The sequence below is a fragment of the Lonchura striata genome, chromosome 1 (genome assembly GCF_046129695.1).
Source record: "Lonchura striata isolate bLonStr1 chromosome 1, bLonStr1.mat, whole genome shotgun sequence".
Lineage (NCBI taxonomy): Eukaryota > Metazoa > Chordata > Aves > Passeriformes > Estrildidae > Lonchura > Lonchura striata.
Genome location: NC_134603.1, coordinates 135,991,262 through 136,010,005, shown reverse-complemented (window position 1 = coordinate 136,010,005; position 18,744 = coordinate 135,991,262). Strand labels below are relative to the sequence as shown.

The following is an 18,744-nucleotide window of genomic DNA, read 5'->3' as shown; positions in this document are numbered from 1 at the left end:
AGGGTCCTCAGATTTCTGTTACTAATTCTTCTTTGGTTTGTGTTCACTTTTCTTCCACAGCCTCACCCCACCCTTGGATCAAGTAGGCTCTCTTTTCTGTCTGGTACTATGGGTGAAGGGAAAAAGAGTTTGAAGTATTCCATATGTAGCTTTTCTTTCTTTCCTGTTGAAAACTCTTTTCTGTCCTCAGCAAGGTACTCCAGGTACTGTAGATGAAATGCAGTCATTTCACTTTTGCAGGGCAATGTACAGCTAGAGCTAATTTGCTTCCTTTTAACCACCTTGTTGCAGGAAATTGCTTATCATGAATGTTCCTCTTCCAGCACCCCCACTATCCCTTGATGAACACTTTCAGATAAACTGTTGTTTTTTCGTGGTCTAAACTACAAGGCCTGTATTTTGTTTTCTAACCCCTGATAAGAATTCTGCTACTTTGGGAGTGGCGTTCTTCCTTTTGTGTCTTTTTCTTCTCTTCTTATTCAATGAAAGTATTCTGGCATTTTCTGAATCCCATATAGACTCACAGCCCCTCTTCAAGGCTTAGGAGGGTACAGTATATGATCTTTGACACCTGCCATTCTGAAGTGGAAATGGCTGTGGCCACAGAACTCTTCTATAGCAACAGAAAAGTTCAGGACATTTCCTTCAGTTTTTCCATATACATCTGTCAAGTGGGAAAAACCTTATACTCCTTCAAGTATTGTTGGGGTATGTTCCAGTAGTTTGGCATTTTTTAATGCCTTCTCTCATGTAAGATAGGATGCTGCATAGCAATGGCACATTCTATTGGCCAGCACAAGAAAATAATGGTAAGCAGTCTGTGCAGGGCACTGCCCCCTGCAAACAACTGGTGTGGATGATGCCCCTGAACACAATTGAAGTCTTCAACTACTCTTCATTTGCCATCTCTCTGTTCAGTGCCAGATTCATAGTCTTTTAAACTAAATTTATATCCAGTAACATCAAATGGTTTAGGACTGACTTACAGGTAAGTGCTCTAGGATTTGACTTGCTTTGTTACTATGGCATAATTCTCTAACTGTCCCTTTCCAGACAGACACTTCACAATAGTGTGCCTAGATTGACAGTAGATGCTATGTTGGTATTTTTAGAACCAGTAACTTTATACCTCAGTGGTCTCAGTGCTTCCTCAGTTGATGCCTAAGAGGAGAAAAGATCTATGATCTTTCTGTAACTGTTCAGTTCTTTGTATGACAGTAATAACAGCCTCCCATTTTAGATCTTAAGGACTCTCTTTTCCTTGGTTTGATAAATAGCTCCTAGGAAAACCTACACAAAAAGCTGTTATTTAATTTCAAGCAATGCCTAAATTCTGTTGAGCCTTCTTCATATTAATGAGAGTTCAGCAACTGGATTTTTATATCATTATAAATCTTTTAACCTATTTTTGCTACTATAGTGATGATACATTTTCTGCTCTCCAACTGATAACAGTCTGTGTTGAATTTTAATTTTTAATTCACTTCCTACAAGTCCAAGTCCTACTGGCAGGGTTTTTCAGAGGTGAGAAAAAATTATGGAAAAAGAAGACAAGTTCTCTATGTGTCTGTATGGCTCACAAGATCATTATCACTACCTAAGAACAAAAGAACCAACATTGACATTTCACTGATGTACAAAGCACTAGAGGAGAATCAGACTCCTACTGATTCACTGACACTTTGGTTCAGTCCCTACAAGTAAAACTATCTGATACCTTTAGGACACAAACTCATTTGTATGTGTGGTGATACATATGGCACTTCTACTCCTTGCCCCCAAATAAAGCTGCATTCAATTAATTCTATTCTCTCTTAGTTAAGCAAGTTGTTATATCTCAGGCTATAAAGAGCATTTTAGTTCTGGCTTTGGTAGTAGGATTCCTTCATCTTTTGAAGAAGAACATGATCTGTGTCCTCCGGGGTACGTAGAGTGAATGTGGAGATTCATTGCAAATGAATGATTACAACCACAGGAGGATCTGAAGTTGGACATTCTTATTTCAGGGCACTATCCAATTTGAAATGCATTCTAGTCATGTGTGAAAGACCTGTGTGTCCAAAGTACAATGATGCAGTTACATAGTACATCAGTAGGATTGTGTGAGGTGTCTTTTCTCTTTAAAAATACAATTTCCAAAGAAACCTTGCTGATACATAAAATCAAGTTTCTTTTTGAACCAATTCCTTGCTGAGATGCTCTGCCTGGCATCCAGTTTCAACAATCACTTGTGAGAGTCCTGTAAAATTTAAATTGGGAAATGGATTCAGAAGTCAGCTAGAGAGATGGGAATCACTTTCGGAGATCACATCAACCTTGTTTTCTTAGGAAGCCATTTTGGAAAAGTTGATGCCTTGAAAGCCACTGATTATGGCATTGAGAAATACACACTTTTCTCTGTAATACAAGACTGGGTTGAATAAACTTCAGTTCTCCAGATGCAGTTAAGTTACAGCAAGTTAAAAGATTGATAAACAAACAGTGTTTCTGTATTGTTTTTAGGTAAATTTTTAAGAAGTTAGTATTACAATATATAATTACTCCACATATCGCTCCGTAGTGATAGTATAGAACCATAAAGCAGTTCATATGGAAGCATATTTCATTTTTCAGTGCAATGGGTCTTTCAGGATGTGATTTTTTGTAAAAAATTCATAGCCAGCATTTCAGTGTGGCTTAGCCATTATGTTCTGCTTTGGATTTGTAGAATGAAAAGTTTGGGAATGTTTTCATTAAAACTTACGAAGAATATTTTTTGCCTCTGAGGCTAAGCATGGGATCTTAAAATAACTGGTACAACCGATGAGAATAACTTTTCAAAGTAATATAAAATGGCTTGTTTGTGTATCACAAGAGCCAATGAGTGAAACATGATTTCTGGGACATGTTGTACTTAGTATTGGAAATAATTATTGTAATTAACTGTTTATGAGATTCCCTTATATGGAACTTTCACGGCATGTGTTACATCAAAATACAATTCATAAGGCTGGGGTGGGGAATCTATTTTGGCACATGTGGTGAAATATCAGCTTGGGCAGCTGAAATATGTTTTTGTTAGATGTTTATCACATTTTCAGCTTTATTGCATGAAGGACCTATGGTATTTTTCCCCCCAGTACAAATACATAGACTAATTAAAGTTTTTTAAAGTTATCTTCATATTGCAAGTCAGTGACATGATAAGTTGAGAGGTTGTGTGGGATTTGTATATAAAGGATCTTTCATTTTAAAATTTTTATACTACAACAATCTCAGTGAAAAGTTAGAATTATTTTACATACAAATATTTTTGGTTGTCTTACTCTAAGGCAGCTTTTCTAGCTTTCCATCTGAAGTTACTTGCTTAGAGCATTAGTAGTCACATTTAGTGAATAAAAAATGTTAATGTGTAACAATATGGAAGCTTTACTATATTTGAAAGTTCATTTAAAAGAGAGAATTTTCAGTAAGACTAATGCATTTAGTGATTTCATCTCTAAGTTCTTCCTATTTCTACATACATGAACTGAAAAACTAAGGACCTGGAAAATTAAAATGCTAACAGAAATACACACTATTTTCAATTGTACTATGAAAAAAATTGTTGGCAGTTGCAGAAGACTTTCTTTCAAGAATCTGTTTTGCATCACATGAAACTGTGGAAAGTACTACATTAAGAAGGTAATTTGTGGGTAGGGAGGACAATGCAAATGGTAGTTTTTATTCTTGGATTACATTAAGATTGTATGGAAGGAACTGCATATTCATAAACCAAAGTAGAACTATGAGGTTTACATTTGAAATTATATGCTTATGCCATTGGAAGTTACTTTGGGTTATATCCTTCCATGCCATTGAAAATTCTAAGCATTCTCCCTTGTTACATAGGCTTTGTGAGCTGCTGATTTTTTAAATAAGAAACTACCACTAAAATATCCCTTCTTCAGAGTTAAATCCTGAATACTGAAATCACTAATCATCTTGTTGTTAATAAGCTTTATATGCTATGGCATCATTGGCTTTAAACTGAGAAATAGTTACATCAATTTATTATAATAAACACTGTGATAATGAAATGTATTCCTCCTTAGTATGTTTTGTATTCCAGATTATTTAAATGTTCATCACATACTGCAAAATTTCATAGTGTATGTATGTGCCCTATATAATAACATAAGTGTTATTATGACAGGGTATGTGCTCAACAACTGCACAACTTAATACTTTATTTGGCATCCTGAAACCAGCTTTGTTGAGCTAATACAGTCTTTCTATCTGAAAGTACTTTAAAGTATTTTAGAACAAATGTAAACATGAAGATACACTGTCAAAATATTGGTTTTCTTTAAATGTTCTAGTTACCATTCATTTATAAAATCAGTGGAAGATTTTTCATTTAACAGTGGATTGGTTTCTATTAAGTCATATTTATGGATTCTTAAAATTACATTATTGTGATAATGAATTAATATAAAAATCTAGCATTTCCATTTCCAGGACATAAAACAAGCAATTTTCAAGTTGTTCTCATCAGGAGAGAAGAGCAGGACAAAGGGACTCCTCCCAAATTAGTTTATTCTATGCGCTTTCCCACTTGGAGATCTTGAGTACAAGTGATTGCAATTGTAGCTTCCAATTAGCTTTTGTGCCACAACATCTGCATGATAAGACTTGCATAAAATTTGTGTAGAAGTTTGTGGAATAATCTTTAGCATACATGTTGATTGTTTTATGTCACTATCAGCAAAATTGCCAAATTACTTTAACTTTTCTTCTGTCGTATTGAAATTTTCTTTAATTTAGGTTCCAACTGGGTGTAGTATGGCTAAATATTTTCTTAGTAATCTGTGTATGAAGTAAGAATGTTTTGTAAATTTTCTTTGTGTTTTGTTTTTTTTTTTTTTCACCTCCATAGGACATGGCCCTTGTTGCTCCTGAAGCACCTTCAGAACAAGCAAGAAGAGTTTTCCAGACATATGACCCTGAGGGTAAGGGCTGTAGTTTGTGCTGAAATGAGATTTTTTTAATAGAAATATACTCATGACGAGAGGAATGAAATGCCTAGTCCTTAAGAAATGTTCACTACAGGAGTCAACCTACAAGTGACATTGAGCACCCTGGTCTACTAGAAGGTCTCCCTGCCCACGGCAGGCAGATTGGAATTACGTGATCTTTAAGGTCCCTTCTAACCTAAACCATTCCATAATTCTATAAAGAAATGATCTGAGAATTCTGCAGTAAGGGAATTTGTGCAATAGAAGTAGTTTTTAAAAGAGATGTTTTTTAACCTTGTTGTGTTCTTTGTAATTAACATAAAGCTTAAATAAAATTTATTTCTCCTATATTAAATTTTCATTAAAAACTGATCTGATATGATTCATTCTTCATGAGATTTTGTTCTTGAATGTATGCAGCATACACAGAAAATTTTCTTATGTTTTGGAAAACAGAGGGATATCTGCCATTCAAGTACTATTTTAACTAATCAAAAGGGGAAAACAGAATAGTTATTATCCCAAGGTACATTGTGGAGAACTCTGTAGCAAGTATTAAGCTTCTAAGCATATGAGTGATAAATCCAGTTTCTGTATTGCACTTTTTTTAAGTGTCAGAGAAGTATTTGAGAACTCCTTTCCTTCTAGAACCCAAACATTTGCTTGCAAATTTTACAGCTAAAGATAGGTTGTATTTGCATTTTTAAGTGAAATTTTTTCTGGAAAGCATTTTGTTTCTTTTTCTCACAAGAAACTTTGCTGCTTCTTCAGATAATGGGTTTATACCTGACACACTTCTAGAAGATGTCATGAAGGCTCTGGACCTTGTTTCAGATCCTGAATAGTAAGTATAATAAAATTTAAATACTGCAGAAGTATCAATTAATGACATTAATTATCATTTAAGGCTTTTTTTCTTGATTTCATTTACCACATATCTATTATAATTTCGGGTTGGTTTTGGGGTTTTTTCCTAGTTTGGATTTTTTTCCTGCTTTACATTCTGGGCACAGAGTGTTATTTTCAAATGTTAAGCTTTAAATTTAAGGGGAGGAATTAAAATTAAGTTGTCTCTAACTTTGCTAGTAATAATTAGAAGGAAAAAAACCCCTCAAACCACTGCATTACTACTACTACTATATACTGAGGGGATAATCAGGATTATATTTCTTTATATTAATGCAGGTGAAATGGTGCATCAGAAGAGCTAAACTGTTAAGGTATTCAGAGGCAAGTCTGGGTTACCACTGGATCTTTCTGCTGAGTTGGAAGCTGAAACTGCTTCAGTTACAGTTTTGTTTCCACCAGCAATCGGGACCTAGTAGTGTTTATAATTGCCATTTATTTTCCAAAACAACACATTGATTCCCAGGGTTGGAGTTAAAACTCAAATATTTTAGCTCTAATATGGACAGATAAGACTAATGTTAAGTGACAGCAGTTAACCCTTGATGTCAAAACTTACCACATTTTGTGACTAACCCAGAAAGGAGAGCCAAGCACTTGTACTTTTTTACTGCTCCAAAAGTTGCTTCTGCTCTCTTGTAAACATTTGGTCTTAGTTTAGTTGGGTCAAAATGGAATGACTGTGTAGACTGTGAGTTTATTTACCAGAGCCATCTGAAATGCAATTGAGCCTATTTTCTGTCCTTTCAAATGCTTATAGTGTAGTTTATCACTTAGTTGTTCTCTGGAGGATAGGAGTAAAAATTGAAATAAAGAGATACCCAGACAAAAAGAAAGTACAAGACAAAAGGCTCACATTCATATTATAACAATAAATGGTGTAATTTGCATAAGACTTTGTTTTTAAAAGGGGGGGAAAGCAAAAAAAGCAATTTTTAATAGTCTGAGAAGATAACTTATGCCTTTTTGTTCTACTGTCTAGATAAATCTGCAGAAATCCTCTTTCTTAATGCAGTTTTTTTTTCCATTTGGCTGTTTCTCTTTCAGGGCATTTGTGGCATAGACCTGTCCTATTTTACTGTGCATTGCACATAAAATATAAATTGATGTTAAGGGCCAGTCAAAAGACCTGCTGTATTGACAAGCCATGATCAAACTATGCAATATGCAGTCGTAAATCGTCTCCTCTTAAATAAATACATTGCCTATTACTATTATCTTGGGAACCTACTCTGTTTGGGTTCTAGATGTTGTGTCTTTTTAGTGTGGAACACAAGTATAAATAATGTATTTCAAACTCCATACAGGCTTTTTTGGTTGCTTTTTGTTTGCTTGTTCTTAAGTAAAATTAAAGGCCTTGCCTCCAAATGTAATATTTAAATCTGTGGTTATCTAATCCAAGGCTTTAAGTTTATCACAATCTCAGAATGTATAAATATCAGACCTGATTAGAATTTTAGAACTGTAGAGTGGAAAACTCTATAGAGCAGGCATGAATTAGCAAGGTGACTTAGCCAGTACTGAATGCCACTGTATGTGGTTTTAGTAAAATTTTCAAGTCTATTAATAAATGTTTCTGAGAACACACCTGTCTCATTTGTTTTGCCTGGAAACCATTTGATGCCCTTTAGGGCACTGATTTGAGGACATCTGCCAGTGTAGGTTTAGCTTGCTTAAAACATTTCATGCTCTCTATCTATTTGACCAGAAGTGGAGGCTTTTGTCCCCACACACTTCTCAGCAATAACAGTACAAAGGCCATCACCCCAACACTTGTAACCTTTTGAGTTCAGGTGCCAGACTTTGCACTGAGGAGACTGAGGCACAATCACACGTTTTCAGTAGCTCTGCTCTGGTACCAGTAACATTGAAAGGTGTCAATGATTTGCTGAAGGAAAAAAACTGAGTTGAAACATAGTACAATCCAGGTTTATTAAATCTACCCTCCTGCTTAACTGATTGAATTTTGCACACTGACCATATTTAAAAACTTGTGGTGCTGTATTTTTAAACAGCTCTTGTATTTCTTTACTGAGTATATACCTTGCTTTAACTTTATTAAATAATTTTAAGTTCATTGTAAAAATTATCTGTAATGGTTCTGTTTGTAAACACAATGTTTTTGCAACTCTGTTGCAGCACTTCAAGAATTTGGGCAGGTTTCAAACAGCCCCTGAAACAGCCAAAATTTTGTACTTTGAGAGGAGTGAGAATGAGGAATAGAAGGATTGAAGTCCAGTATCTTGCAAATTCTCAGGCGTGGTTTCACTTGAGTAGTGATTCTTAAAAAATAATAAATTAGCCTAGTTTATAGGATACCACATTCAGAGTTAGGAGTTTTAAAATTCTTCTCCCAAGGACCTTAACAGAGCCACTCTCTTTAGATTTGCATAATACATCCTCTGTGCATTGAGGGAGAAACAAAAAGATTTCAAATAACTTACTGCTAGTTCTATGTTCAGACCAAGAAAATAAGTTACTTAAAGATAAAGAAACATAAGTGGTAGCCAAAAGGAAAAATGCTTCTGTACAACAATCAAAAAGACCTTGGAAACTACACTTTATTCTCATAGCCCACAGCAAAAGAGACCTGGGGGTGGTTAAGGGCCTAAGTAGTAAAAGAGGCATCTAGGAGAAAATAAGAGTGTGTTTTCTGAAAGGAAAACTTAGTGTGTACACTAAAAAAAGTGGGAAGAATCTGGATTTATGGAATGGTAAATGTAAATACAATATAAAGCAGAGTGAAAGTCTGTAGACTAATAAGTAAAATTATAAAACAAAAACTGATAGTATTCTTCTGAGCCCATCAATGCCAAGGGGCTTGCAAAAGGTTTGTAGTTCTGAGAGATGATTCACAATGTTTTAAAAGTTTTCAAAGTCAATTAGAAAAGTGCATATTCATATATGCACTTCGTATTCACCAGGGAAGGTGGTAGGGAGCAGTTCTCATCACTAGAGAAGATTACAGATTAGTTCTGCACTTAAGCCTTTTGATGGGTTGTGAGAGTAACTAACATTCTGAAGTGTGAAAATAAGTAAAAAGAAAAAGCAAAATCCTGAAGAAACATCAGAATTACATTGCTGAACTCTTATAGGTTACCTGCCATTGTGAAATGTGCTGGTACCAAAGACTATAGGAATGAGAAAGGTGACAAATAAACAGTAGGACTTAGAAAAGGATTTGAAGGCCAGTCTAGGGAAAATTCACATGTAAATGTTTCATGTGTAAGCATGAAATAAGAAGGAACATTTTTTGTAGATAAATAATTGATCAAAGAATAAAAATGTCACTGTTTCTTAATGGAGGGGGATAATTAGAGGAATTTTACGAGAATTTGTATTAAGTCAGTGAATTTTATTATTTTACCAGCAAGGATTTGAAAGTAGGGATTTGTATGATTGTTGCTGATACAAATGTGTTTGAGATGTTAAAAAAAAGAATGTGTGAGAGCAGCAGAAGTTAGTAGAAGATATGGAAACAGGGAAGTATCAAAGTAAATGTAGATTGGTTGCTCAGGAGATAAAGCAATGCTGATTTCACATAGACATTGTAGGTCTGTGAAGTAGATACTACTGGTCAGGAAACAGATCTCAGGATTTAAACTCATAGTAATAGCCAGACATATGGAGCAGGACTCTTAGGAGTTATGTCACTGTATAAATGCCTGATGTTTCACTCCATCTTGGAAAAAGTATATTATAGAAAGCTATCAACAAGGCAACAAGGCTAATTAAAGATACAGTATGCCATTAGTGCAAGAAAAAGCTAGGTTAGAACTGTTTGACCTGGAAAAGATAGAAAACCATTGACACAATAAATAAGGAATGACTATTAGTTGCTTTACAAAATACAAAAATGAGGCGTCATCAAACTGAATCAGGTGACAGGTTCAAAACAGAGAAGACACTTATTCCTAGAATCCATAGTTTAATTTGTATTTTTTGAGTGGAGTTTATTAAGAGACAGAAATATAGATGGATTCAAAGCAAATTAGGCACATGCATGGAAAGAAAAATATGTATCTTTGTGTTTTAGATACTGCCTGTCACTGAAGATATCTTTGAGCAGCAGACTGCTGGAAATGGGGAGGGTAACCTAAGGATGTGTGTTTGCCCTGTTGTTCTCTGTTGTAAGCATCCACTACTGGCCAGTGTCAGGAACAGGATACTGGGCAAGAGGCTCTGTTGGTTTGACCCAGTGAGGACATTCTTGTGCACGGTACAGCTTGTGACTCAAGCAGAGGGCTAGGTAGATGCAAATAGATGCAATCTGCTGCCTGTAGAAATATATTGCTTAAATAGAATTATAGTCTTACGATTGACTTTCGTTTGCAGTGACCTGAAATTAGACTAGTCATGCAGTGAGGCTTCCAGATTAGTATTGTTAGTATTTCCATTGTTTGTTAGTTTTGGCTTCTTTGATACCAAGTACGTGATGTAAATAAGAAATGTATCTGTTAAATTTCATTTTATTTCATTGTACTTAGAAAATCTTGGAAGGTATTCAAATCTCTGTTTAAAAACAGGTTGTTTGGCAGTGATAGAGCTATATTTGAAAGATGACTGGTTTTTGTATCTTTAAAGAATGCTTACAAGACAGCAAAATGCCTTTTGGGCTGTAAACCTGGATTTAGATTATATGGGTTTCAAATTATTTTACCAAATATGGTGGTCCTTCAGAATTATCACTTCTTTAATTTAAAATAACAGATTACTTTTACTCAAAAATAACCATGTTTTGGCAATTTGCATGCCATTCTGGTGCAGTTGTCACTTATGATTAAAAATAGAATAGTATTGCTATACTTGGCAGTCAGTACTGTGGTAGCACGGCATAACTTAGTCATGCAAGAATAAAAGTGTCTTACTCATACTTTTATATTCAACGTTTTTATCTTAGTGTAAACCTCATGAAGACCAAATTAGATCCAGAAGGACTGGGCATCATACTACTGGGTCCCTTTCTGCAAGAATTTTTCCCTGAGCAGGTAATCAATATAGCGTCATTGCTGCAGAGCATTCTCTGTTCTGTTCGGGTTTGAGATTCATTAAAAACTTCCATTAATATCACAAGAGTAAATTCTAATAAGTATTGCATTCATTTAACTCAGCTGATAAGCACATAACTTCTGTATTTCACCACAAATGGTAGATTTCTGTTTTCTGTAACGTGTCCGTGATTTTGTCAACTTTACACTGGAAGGAAACTCTATTGTTCTTAATTTAACTTCAGGAAATATATAATCATTTTGAGTGTGACATTGAATTGTTTCCTTACTCAGAAACTTCATCTGAGTTTGGTTTTTCTGAAAATAAATGACCATACTGGTTTTATCAATATTAAAAAGGTTGCTTGCAAACAGGAAAAGGTTGCAAACATATTTAAAAATATTTATATATATATATTTCTTGATAATGTAAAATTTTTGAGAGTTTAACAAAAAAATCATGATAGATTTAACATATGTGGAAGTTAGGGCATTGGAAAATTACTTTCAAACTCTCAGTCTGTTCTATATATTCTTTAAGACTGCACTACTACACAAGGCAGCTGTTAACCTAGCACTGCTGTCCTCTTTCCCCTTTGCCTTGGATCACATTTTCCTCCTGTCACACTGCTTCCCTGACACCAGAAGCCTCTTTAAACAGATTTGTGGTAAACTAGAACAGGGAGCTGGTCTGGATAAGAGCTCTATTTGCAGGTTGTGGGAGCTTGTTCCATGGCCATACACATGCTTGTATTGACAAAAAAGAGTAGGTTTACCTGGGGTAGAAGAATAGGCTGGTGGGAGAAGGACAAGGGCTGAGAGGAGTACTTTTTTAAAGGCTTTTTAGCTCAATGTGTCACCGAAACCATGTGGGTTAATTTCTACAGTCAAGGAAATATGAAACTGATGAGTTTAAATGCCTTCAGCGAGATTCTTTTTGTTAGGATTGTGTGGCACTGGTTATAACATTCTGTACTATGAAGCATTCTAGTCAGTCAGAAGACACTAGAATTGCACTGCCAAAGATGGTAGGGACTGAATATATCATTCAGAGACTTTCATCATCTGGAGGAAAGAGAAGAAGGAGTTAGTCTTCATTTTCTCTGGCCTTTTAGAATTACATCTGCATTGTATTTTTGCCAACTGTTTCTTCTTCCTTTCATTTGTTTATATGGAAGTGGAAATATATATTTATATAAATATATATTTATATTTATTATTATATATAAATAATAATAATTTACTTCTTACAATTATATTAAATTTGTAAATCTGGAAGACTCCACTGCTTCATTTTAGGCCCCAGAAGAATTAAGTTCAGAATGCCGAAGAACATCCTCCATAATTGGTTGTGCCTAAACTGTCCAGTACCATGGGCCATAGGGAGGTGGAGGAGAAAAGAGCCATTGTGTGGGACTGCTGCCTCTCATGTCTGTCATAAGGGCGTCATTGACTGAAGAAGGGGAGCTGGAGAACAAACCACAGTGCAATCATGGGCAGAACCCTGCCTTGGTCACCTTGCTGGAGGAACTCTGCCTCCTGTTAAAGTTGGTGCCCCTGAGTCAATGCCTGTCTCAAGTGCTAATTCCCTGCTACATGTGATTCCCCACCACTCAGTTTTTCGTGTCCTGCTAAACCTTCACTAGCTCCAGTAAAAAACATTGGAACTGTTACTGCCTTATGGGTGCTATTTGAGCAATCAGCATGTTTTGGACTGGAACCTGCCAGTATCCATTTTTTTCAATCTGTCTGTACTCTGTGGATCAGGTAGCAGTAGCCCTTACCCATTCTGACACCGTGCTAAGAATTCTTTCTGAAAGTGAAATTCTGCAGAAATGAAGATGAGTATCTTTGAAAGTCTTTCTTTCAAATACTGTGAGGAAATAGCAGATACCAGTGATGGCTGGAATTGCTGATGCTAATCTTTGAACATCTAGCTAGGGCTCAGTAGATCCAGGTTAGATTCCTTTGCTGAGAATATTCAAACCCCTATTCTTATTCTCCTAAAAAGTACTCAACTCCACCTCAAAAGCAGAAAGGTATCTCAGCTTTCCTTCTGAATGCTATTGGCTTAGAAAAATTATTCAAAGCTATTCAGCCCGACTCCTTACTACTTAGGGCAGTTATGTTTGTTTGGTTTTTTAAACAATAACTGCACAAAATCCTTAACTTCCATGGCACAGGAACTGGGAAACACCATTTTTTTCCCTTCTGGGTGATCATAATTAATGTATCCTCTTTCCTTCCCCAGGAAGACTTAATTTTATTTATCTCTGGGAAGCAACTTCTGTAAGCAGAGTTACCTCTTAACTTCCTTATCACTACCTTCCCTCCACTGAATAGCCTGGATGGCTGTGAAGGACCCATAGAATTTGTGAAACATTCAAGAGTAGAAAAATGAGTTAGGGTTTTTGTAATCTGATTGATGTACTGTAACCTGAGAAGATTTATTCTCATTCCAGCCTTTACTTCCATGTGCTCAAAAAAAGGATAAGCTTTTGTTTGGAGCCTGGTCCGGTAGGCATGAGAGAGCTGATACTACACCTGATTTGTATTTCCTGGTTCAGTGAATCCAAAGCTTTCAGTACTCTTAGGACTACAGCATTTAAACACCTGGAATGGTAAAGATCACCAAGAGCCAGTAGCTTTGCTGTTGGACCTCAGCAGAACCAGTGTCTTCAAAATTAGTTTACTTAGACAGGCATGGGAGCTTTTTAGCTCTCAGATGGAGGGCCAGAGATTGGATCTGGTCCTTAGTAAAAAACTTTGTGGCATCCAAACCATCATAAATAAACATGCATATGACTACTGCATAAGGTTTCTCACAGTAAATATTAGGATGGCTGCTCCATACTCAGTGCTGAAGTTGTACTTTAGATTGTCCAGGAGAACACAGAAAATCATTACTTGCTCTTGGGGGCATTCCTCATTAATTTACTGACATCTAGTTTTTTATTTCTGATAAGAAAGGTTAAATGAAGATTTTGTCACCTGAAAGAAATGGCACTTTTTAACAGTCCTCTCAAGTCTTGCTGATTGAATGCATCTGTCTAGTTGTAAAGAGACACATTGGATGCCACATGAAATTAACTGGTTTCTTTCTATTAGGACTCCAGGGTTTCAGAGTCATTCACTGTTTACCATTACAATGGACTGAAGCAATCTAATTATAATGAAAAGGTAAGATTTACAATTAAGCCCTAATAACAGTCATGAAGCAAAACTGAATAAAGTTAAAGGCAAAATAGTCTGACTTGAAACAGATCTTTTATAAAGCTATTATTTTGATAATTTTCTTCCAAAATTATATATTTGGAATTGGAAACTTCTTTGTTCTTAATTGTATTTGAGCTACTGTACTGGATTGCTTTGCCAGACCACTTCTCTGAAACTGCATTTTGAAAAGAGCACTACTCACATATACCTGTCATAAGGGGATTTGAACTGTAAGGCACAGTGGAGATGTAACACACACAAAGTGCAACTTCTAGAAGTAACTCTATGTGTAAATTATGTTCTTTAGAATTTTTTTGAGTTTTTTTAGTAGTTCATGCTTGCATCAAAAAAATCTGTATTTTTTTGAGCCGTTTACTGAGGAAACAAAGATGACCTGTTTCATTTTCAGCATTCTTGAAAAAAGGGGTATACCAGACACAATATGACTGTTTCTAAGTTCCTGAAAGAGAATTCAGAGTAAAAGATTGTGAGGCATTAAGAGGCATAAGGAGCAAGAATGACTTAAGTAAGACTTCTTTCAGAAAATATACCTATTCAATCTTTGGAATAGCTTGTAATTAAGTCCTTAAAATTATGCCTGTGAAATCTCCAGCAGTTCAATAGCCCAAAATGTAAGCAGAAGCATTCAAAGATGAGGGTTTTTCAATTTCATACTTTCATTTCATTAAAAAAGGGAGTACGTAAAACTTCACAGATTTGATGTGTATCATAACAAATCCTCTCCTGACCTGGTGAAAATAATCATCTCCCAATTCTTGAGCGGGCTGACAGAGTTGGGTTTACTTTGACAGGTCATGTATGTGGAAGGCACAGCAGTTGTCATGGGCTTTGAAGAGCCGATGCTGCAGACCGACGACACCCCGGTGAAGCGCTGCCTGCAGACCAAGTGGCCGTACATAGAACTGCTCTGGAGCACAGACCGCTCTCCTTCCCTCAACTGACGCCCTGGCCACGAGCAGCGTCCGGCCCTCGCGTCCTCCGGCGGGGATGCGGGGTTGCGGATTGCCTGGGGAGTGGTACACTTTCTGTGGAGTTATACACTGGTATCATTGAGGAATTGTAAATAATGATTACAAACACTTTTTCAGTGTTAATTGGAATATTTAATTTTTTAATCAGATTGATTTCTATTATAATAGTTTGTCTTTTTTGGCCACTGTAGTACTGTTAATGTGAGTTATCCTAAAAAAAGCCTACTTATAAAGTCTTACCATTATTTTGCCATCTCATGAAGATTTGAAAAATTCTGATATTGCAGAATCTGCATATTAGATGTCAGATCTTTAAAACATGAAACATATTCAGCTTTCTCAGAATCATATAGGCATGTTTTATTATTTAAATTATATTAGCTTACATTACAGTACCATAATGTGTGGACTAGATTGGCCTTTGCACTGGATATGTTTTAATGAATTTAAATTTTCTGCAGTTTTTCCTAAAATGAATTTTACCTAAAGAGCTTGCACAATGTGACATAAATAAGATACATTTTTAGGAATAAGTATAATTCTTAAATACTCTTTCTTGGCAGTTGTATATTACTGTGGCTTAGTTATTGGGCATGTTAAAAGTGAACAGAAAATCTGAGGAAAAATAGATATATTAATATTTATTTGAATTTGTATAAAAGAAATGTAAAAACAGCAGAATTTCTTGCTCTATAATCTTTAAACTATTCAAAACTTACAATATTGCCAAATACCTCTTCTTAATTTGTCCAAACAGCAGTGTAAGCCAGCATTACTGTATGTGTTAAGTGCATGAGAACATCTGTTATTACATTATTATATTCCTTTATTTATTATCAACTTCTTAGCCCTAAAATAAAATCTTTTCCTTGAATCATATATTATTTAAAGTTTGATTTACTTGGACTTGGTTGCTGCTTCTCTCAGATGGTGAAAAGGAACCACAGGTTTAGAAATGTCGGCTTTCAAGTTGCATGCATCCTGGGGGAGAAAAAGCCCACACCAAAAGCTAATTTCCTAACTTCTGGAATTAGCATGATCATTTCTTATTGCAGACTGACAGCAGAGTGTCTTAGTATTAAGAGTATTTTTAGATTAGATTATTAGTATTTTTAGGTTAGATTTCTTTTTCTGAAAAAAAATCGTTTGCAGATAACAATGATTTGAAAAGATTCTTTAATTTGTCTTAGGACTCACTTTACTTTGAACACAAGTATTCAGTCTTGCACTGTGGGCTTGACATTAAAAACTTGTGCAACAGTGGTATTACTGCTGAAAAATATAGGTAAATTAAGAGAATCTGCTTGTCAAGTATAGAACTTTACTTTTCAAAAATACTCAGGCTTGATAGGTGTTTTTTTAAGCTGGTTTTACACATTTAAGATAAATGTCTTTAGATTTCCACTGACACCTTGGAAGGGGAAAATTCATTTTTCTTGCTCTTTCTCTTGAATTCTGGTATCTGTCTTTGGCTTGTACTAGAGTATCACACCAGATTTTGCACTGAATCATAGCTTGGATCTGTTAGAATATGCATCTTTTTTTCTAGCCCACTCTCATAAAATTGATGTTCTGTCTCACAGAAAAAAATAAATTAGAAGCCCAGCTGATGTGAGATCTGTCTTTAAGCATTAGTCTGGATTAAAACTTCTGCTGTACTCTAGAGACATTTAACTGATGATGGTGTGATATAAAAACCTCATTCCTGTATCCTTCATACTGCCTAGTTGTTAGAGGCCTGGATTCTGGTTTACTTCACTTATTTTTGGATTAGAGAGGCTAACTAGCAGTGCTTTGTGGCATTTAGGCAGCTCATCCGAGAGCCTCAGCCAAGTGAACCCTTCTCCCCTTCCTTCTGTGATGAGCACAATGGGAGAGATTCTGCCTGTATGGAAATTCACTTTTTGTCCCCTAGAAGAATGTGGTTATTTAGACAGCAAGCTTAAAACATGCAGGACGTTAATGTTTGCTACACTTGATTTGCTTTCACAGAAAAATGTCTAGAAATCTATTTACAGGTTGTTCTGCTCTAAGTGCTGCCTATGTGTGTACATATATATTGCAGTTTGCAAATTGAGGTCTAGTCAATAAAATCAGAGCACTCTATGGGATTAAATGCATTCTGTAAGTAACCAGAGCAAATTGATAATGCTAACTGTAAGAAAGTATGTGAGCTAAATATGCAATTAAATGACATTTTGATTCATAATCTAGGGGTTTTTACATATTGCAGAGTTGTTCAATTTTAATTGCCAAGGAAAGGTCAGTATCTTCTGGGAGACAACTACTATCCTAGCTGACAACATGGTGCACTTACCAGGATGTTGAAGAGTGGATGTGGAAAACTGGCCTTTCCTTCTCATGTCTCAAAACCCTTTGAGATAAAAGATACATGTTGGTGTCCTTTTGCTCTAAATTCGCTTTCATAAAAAAGAGGTGGATCAAAAAGGGGTCAACTGCTGGGTAAATGGTAAAAGAAATTATTTCCACTTCAAAGTACACTGAGGTTTACAGTCTGCTTCAAATAAGTTATCTAAGTAAATAATGGAAGGACTACTTATAGTGCTTCGTATTAGCCCAGACGAGTTATATTTGAAGGCTGAAGGCTAACAAATGCATATTTGCTTCGTTGAAGTCTGAACTGTTAAAGGTAAGCAGCCAGTACAAATCCAAATGTAAATATCCTTGTTAGAATCCATGCAAAGGACCCTTTAAAACAGTGAATCACTTAAGTACATGCTGGGCATTTTGTTTTTTGGATGCTTTTGTTGAAGTTCTGTTCCTTCAGTTACAGTTTATGCTTATCTGGCTCATCTGTATGCTTTCTCTTACCTTTTCAGTTCTTGTGTGGATGAGTTTAGGTTAAAGAAGGTCAAGATGGGCCTTGATGGAGCAGGCAAGTGTGGGAATCAAAATCCATTGTGGGTGAGGAAGAATGGCACTGTCCCCACATCAGTTCCCAAGCAGAAACAAGAACCTCTCTCTAGTTGCTGTCCAACTAGATGTGTGTCTACAGTCAGGCTGTGGACACCTGCTCTGGATGCTCCTGCTTGCATGCAAGGCTGCTCAGCACACGACATCCAGCATGTTCTGGAGAGCACCTTCAGCTTTCTGCAGCTGTGCCAGCCCTGTGCTGCAGCTCTGCTGCTGGTGATAGCCAGAGGTGCCATGGGATGGAACACTGCATCCACAGCTTCCTCTGCAACATCCCATCCTTTGGGGTCTCACAAAGTCTCTGCTTTCACCAGCATGGTAGATTGGCTCATTAGACTCCCTTTTATATTCATTTGGTGTGGTTAATACCTATAACTAATGAAAAATCAGTATTTCCATGGGATTCTTGAAAATAAACTGATTTTTCTGTAGACTATATGCTTTGATTGATAGATGATTTAATCTGCTGAATCTAAAATTAGCCTTAATGCTTTTCATGTAGGAATTAGTTCTGCTAAGATTTTTAACTTGGACAATGTTCATAAAGGTAAGGTTCAAAGAGGAATGCTGAACATCTTTTAATGCATGGTCACATCCTCATTTTATCCTCTTGCAACACAATAATAAATACGAAAAACTGTCTATGTAGTTGCTCCAACTACAGTTCAGGAGAAGGCTTCTGGCCTACAGAAACAGAACTAGGAAACAATTGAAAGGAAAGATAAGATTTCC

At 35.9% G+C, this 18,744-nt stretch overlaps 1 protein-coding gene across 1 annotated transcript in view; it reads left to right on the top strand.

Annotated features, from left to right (window-relative positions):
- MINDY3 (MINDY lysine 48 deubiquitinase 3) overlaps nt 1-15,156 on the top strand; it is a 49,228-nt gene extending 34,072 nt beyond the window's left edge. Inside the window, exons 11-15 of the mRNA XM_021551759.2 lie at nt 4,898-4,970; nt 5,748-5,820; nt 10,783-10,870; nt 13,979-14,050; nt 14,899-15,156. Coding sequence (XP_021407434.1) covers nt 4,898-4,970; nt 5,748-5,820; nt 10,783-10,870; nt 13,979-14,050; nt 14,899-15,048 — 456 coding nt within the window. The 3' untranslated portion in view covers nt 15,049-15,156. The remainder of the gene's footprint in view (nt 1-4,897; nt 4,971-5,747; nt 5,821-10,782; nt 10,871-13,978; nt 14,051-14,898) is intronic.
- Nucleotides 15,157-18,744: the final 3,588 nt, after the last annotated feature.